At 37.5% G+C, this 5,008-nt stretch overlaps 1 protein-coding gene across 1 annotated transcript in view; it reads left to right on the forward strand.

Moving 5' to 3' along the window:
- Positions 1–3,998, forward strand: part of LOC107654010 (mitogen-activated protein kinase 7-like) — a 14,378-nt gene extending 10,380 nt beyond the window's left edge. The window contains exons 5-8 of the mRNA XM_016440883.1: positions 470–1,260; positions 1,415–1,720; positions 2,965–3,098; positions 3,219–3,998. Of these exons, the coding sequence (XP_016296369.1) occupies positions 470–1,260; positions 1,415–1,720; positions 2,965–3,098; positions 3,219–3,372 (1,385 nt within the window). The 3' untranslated portion in view covers positions 3,373–3,998. The remainder of the gene's footprint in view (positions 1–469; positions 1,261–1,414; positions 1,721–2,964; positions 3,099–3,218) is intronic.
- Positions 3,999–5,008: the final 1,010 nt, after the last annotated feature.

Genomic DNA, 5,008 nt, shown 5'->3' on the forward strand with positions numbered 1-5,008 from the left:
ATTTTGTAAATTTCCTACCATAAATATATCAAAACTTAATTTTTGATTATTAATATTCATTGCTAAGAACTTAATTTGGACAACTTTAAAGGTGATTTTCTCAATATTTTGATTTTTTGCACCCTCAGATTCCAAATTTTCAAATAGTTGTATCTCGGCCAAATATTTTCCTATTCTGTTCTATCCAATCATCCAGCTCATTTATTCAGCTTTCAGATGATGTATAAATCTCAATTTCCTATACTCGCATATTAAGTTGACACTTCCTTTTTTTTTTCTACCGACTAATACTCTTATAAACCTGAATAGAAATTTTAAGAACTTTAAGTTTTGTTTTATGGTATTTTTTTTTTCGTATATATATATATATATATTTTTTTTTTTTAATGTTTATCCAATTTTTCTCAGTTATTTCCAAGTAATGACAAGTACTGTCATGTCAATAATGTACTGATTCTCTCTTCCCCAGATGGAGGCTCTGCAGCTTTTGGTATCGAATTACTCCGAGGATCTACTGGAGGTTTAACCTCATCCCTTTCCTCCAATTCTGGACCAGAGCAGAAGAAGCCAGTCACGGCCCAGGAGAGACAACGAGAGAGGGAGGAGAAGCGGAGGAAGAGACAGGAGCGTGCGATGGAGCGAAAGAGGAAGCTGAAAGAGAAGGAGAAAAAGGAGGGAAAACAAGGCGAATCTTTGGGTGGCGTGTTACTCAGCGACAGCGATAAGAAGCTTTTGGAGCGCTGGGGACAAATGATGGACAACCGAGTGGACAAATCACAGACTGCGGAAACCAATAGTGCCAAGACCGGTGAGGGTAAAACGGTCCAAATCCAGCCAGCAAAAGGAAGCAAAGTCGTAAAGACAAACTCAGACAGGGGAGAATCAATGGCACCAAAACAACCCAACGAAGTGCAGACTTTCAAACCACCACAAATGGGACAGTGTTTGGCAGCTGGAATATTCCATCCAACTCCGACTCATTATGCACAGCCCGTCTCTTTAGGTCCAGCTCAGAATGGAGACATTGGGATAGTTGCTGTAGGGGGAGGTGGAAGTGTTGGTGTGGTAACCGCCCCATGTGCCTTTGCCAAAAACAACATATTAAAACCTCAGTTTCTGACTGTTGGAACAATGTTCACCGGTCTTGAGAACTGGACAGGAACAACTCCACACCAACCCCAGAAAACCCACCAACCTCCACCTGAACTGAATAACCCCGCTCACACGGGCTTTGCGCACATGCAAATGCAGCCGAAGCCTGTCACGCATGCGCAGTCGCAGTCCAACGCTAACATCCATCTGCTGCCACTGGAATCCTTTATGACCAAACCATCAGCTCTGAACCCCAGCATTGGCATCTCGGACACCAGCACGTCTCTTTCCAATAAAGCCTGTCACGCATGCGCAGTCGCAGTCCAACGCTCACATCCATCTGCTGCCGCTGGAATCCTTTATGACCAAACCATCAGCTCTGAACCCCAGCATTGGCATCTCGGACACCAGCACGTCTCTTTCCAATCCAGAGATCGGCAATGGTCCTCAAGCCCTGGACAAACTTTGTGTTTTAGAAGAGCAACAAAATGGCTCTCATGCACAGGGCCCTTCAAAACAGCCTCCGGGAGCTGCAGCTCACCCCTGCCTTGGTCTCACTGACACGGGACAGCCAGCAAACTGCATCCCTGACATCCACACAGTCACACAACAGCTCTCAAAGTCACAGGTGAACGTTTTATTTATAGTGCATGATTGGCCTTCTTCCAATATGAGCATATGGTATTTTTTATTATTGTTATGCATTATTATTTTCTTCCAGGTGAAAGTTTGTTTGCTTAGAAAAGCAAAACCTGTTATCATTTAATTTGGGTTAAGACATTTATTTGGGTTATTGGGTTATAGCGGTCAAGGATAACCAGGAACAATTAGAGGATTTTAAAATAAATATTTGCAGGCTGGGGTTAACTGAAAATAAAATATAGAAAACTATTTCGGCTCGTTACCAAGGCAGCATTTCTCAGTTTCGTTTAGTTTAATTTGAAAAACTTAAAAAACTAATGACAAAAGCATCACAATTACTGAAATTGTAACTAAAAGTGAAAACAGAAAATATAAAAATAAATTTTAAAAAGTCATGGAAATTTCTATAGTTACGTTTTTTTGTTTGTTTGTTTTTTACTCATGCTCTGCTCCAAAGTGTTGCATAAGCTAGAAATAAAGTTACCATTGACTGCAAGCCAGAACTGAGGGTCTAATTGTACAAAAATAATTATAATCACTTGAAAATATTCATTTAAATCATGATATAAAAATGGAAATAATCTCCAGTGACCTCTAAATTTAAAGTAAGCATGAACATTTTATTTTAGTTATTTTATAGTTTGTGTGTGTAGCACCAATGTTGCTGGATGAGAAACACGTTTAATACTTTTTAAAATTTATTTTTATTTTATTTTTTTAATTATTATTATCAGTATTGTTTTTATTATTATTGTTATATATTATTTGTATATATTGATTGTTTGATTAATTGGAAAAAAGAAACTGTAAACGCCATGCAAGGCATTGTTTTTTCTGTTTCATTATTATGTTTTATTTTTAGTGATTGATTAATTTATTGTTAGATTAATTGAAAATAAAACTGTGGCCCCCTAAAGGTCATGCCAGGCATTATTTTTATCTTTCTGTTTTATTTTCTGACAAATGATGTTATGCATGGAGGCCTGTTTCTAACTTAGGGTAATGAAGAAAAAGGTCATTATGAAAATAAAGTAGGCTAACACTGAGACATAAAGTAAAGAAATGAGATTGCAATTACCTTTTTTTACTCATGATTCAAACAAGCTTCCATGCATATGGGCTCTGTGACTTACGTTTGGAAAACATATTTCTGTATTTTTTATCAGATTATGTTTTAATTTTGATCTTGTTCATTTGTTTCATTCTTCTCTCAATCATTTTTCCCGCCAGGTTGAAGACATTTTGCCGCCGGTTTTCTCAGTGACTCCTAAAGGCAGTGGAGCAGGATACGGCGTCGGCTTCGACCTCGATGACCTCCTCACTCAGTCTCTCACCGAACTCCAGCACTCCGACCTCAGGGAAAGGTCAGTTCAAATCCCGGTGACCGCAAAGTGCACGCTCTATTTTTAAACTGTACGTCACTGATAATTACAATACTCGACTGTAACATGCGTTTCAATGGTCTCTATTCTCTCTTCCATTAGTCACAATGACTTGGCCCCCCTGTCTGCATCCCTGCTCTCTGATTGGCTCGAGGTACACCGCATGACCCCTGCTGACATGGAGTCACTTCAGCAGGAGCTCCAGCTGGGATCTCCCATGATCCTCTCCGACAACTCAACGCTTCCTGATACCTGATCAGTCCACCACGCATTTCATCCCCTTGTAGAACCGGTTGAGGGCCGTGAACAGAGGAACTTGATAGCTGTATTGTGCACAGTAGAGAGAATATGTTTGAGGCTCCAAATTATTAAGGCCTTTACCTAGACTCTTACCCAGAAAAGTGCCTTTATCTTTAATGGGTTCGTATGCATTATTTATCTGTGCCAACATTAAAGTATGATGCTCTGTTTGGTTCTCAAGGGGTTTCCATTCTCAGAATTTCAGTGCCATTACCAAGCAATTCAGATCCAGGGAGAAAGAGTTCAGTTCAGCGGTGCTAGTGCCATTCATTCCCCCTGGAATATCAGTCCATTCAACTGAGTTTAGAGAATAATTCACTTGAAATAGCGACTTGTTTAGCAGACCAGTGTTTAAAGCTATTTTCTAGTACACTACAGTAGGAGTCACCAGCAGGGCAGCAGTATTACGGTGGATGAAACACAGCAGAGCACAATGATATCATGACTGTAGAAAGTAGAAAAACATTTCATTTGATGTTGCATGAATGTCTTGTAGAAAATAGTGAAACTTGCTGCACCACATGCAGATTTGCTCCGTTTTACACCAGCAACAAAGAGTATCGTCTTGAATAAAGCCATCAAAGGGATTCGTGTGTTGTTTTTTAATTGTATTCTTTTGCAGTATTTAGTTTTTTACAGTCAAACCAAATATTATTCAGACACCAGATTTTGAATTCAGAAACTGGATTTTTTATTTTTTTTTTTACTAGTGGGTGCAGGACACTGTAGTTCATTTATGTAAGTGAGGATAGCAAAATAAAGTAAACTGTAACATATTATACCCAAAAATTGTGTATAATAACCCAAACCCAAAACAATGATATTGTGTTATATTTTAAACACAATATGTTTTTGCTCAATTTTGCAGAGAACAAATTACCTTTAAAGCCATAACAGAATTGTTGCGCGTTTTCGAGAAACAGCAGCGTTTAGTTTCTGAAGGAATCCGCGTTTTGAACGAATCGTGTGAACCAATGATTCGAAGACTCATTCATAAAGAGAGCCATTTACTTCATTCCTGAATGACTCAGCCTTTCGAATGAACTCATAAAGACATTTACCGCCACCTGCTCACAGATTTAGTTTCTTGTTTAGAGCATCATTTCATAATAATAATAATAAAAACATTAAAGGGATAGTTCACCCAAAAAAATTTAAATTCTGTCATCGTTCACTCACCCTCATGTCGTTTCAAACCTTTCTTTTGTGGAACATAAAAGAAGGTATTTTGAAGACTGTTGTTAACAAAGCCGTTTTAGTTACCAATGACTTTCATTATATGAACAAACAATACTGAGATGTTTCTCAAGTTATTTTCTTTCATGTTCCATAGTTTATGTTAGGCTGTTGTAGCCTAAATGTTTGTGTAATAAATTTTAAGTTGAAGCAAAATATTTCTTTTTAAAGCTAATATTTGTAATGTCTACTTGATATTTTCTCATTTAACACAAAAATAGCTTTAAATAATGTTTTGTGGGTATTTTCATAGTCAAATTTATTTTGCGATTAGATTAATTAATCGACCGACAGCCCTAATAAATATATATATATATATATATATATATATATATATATATAAATAAAAGTGATTA

This window comes from Sinocyclocheilus anshuiensis, unplaced genomic scaffold (assembly GCF_001515605.1).
Source record: "Sinocyclocheilus anshuiensis isolate Anshui unplaced genomic scaffold, SAMN03320099.WGS_v1.1 scaffold454, whole genome shotgun sequence".
NCBI lineage: Eukaryota > Metazoa > Chordata > Actinopteri > Cypriniformes > Cyprinidae > Sinocyclocheilus > Sinocyclocheilus anshuiensis.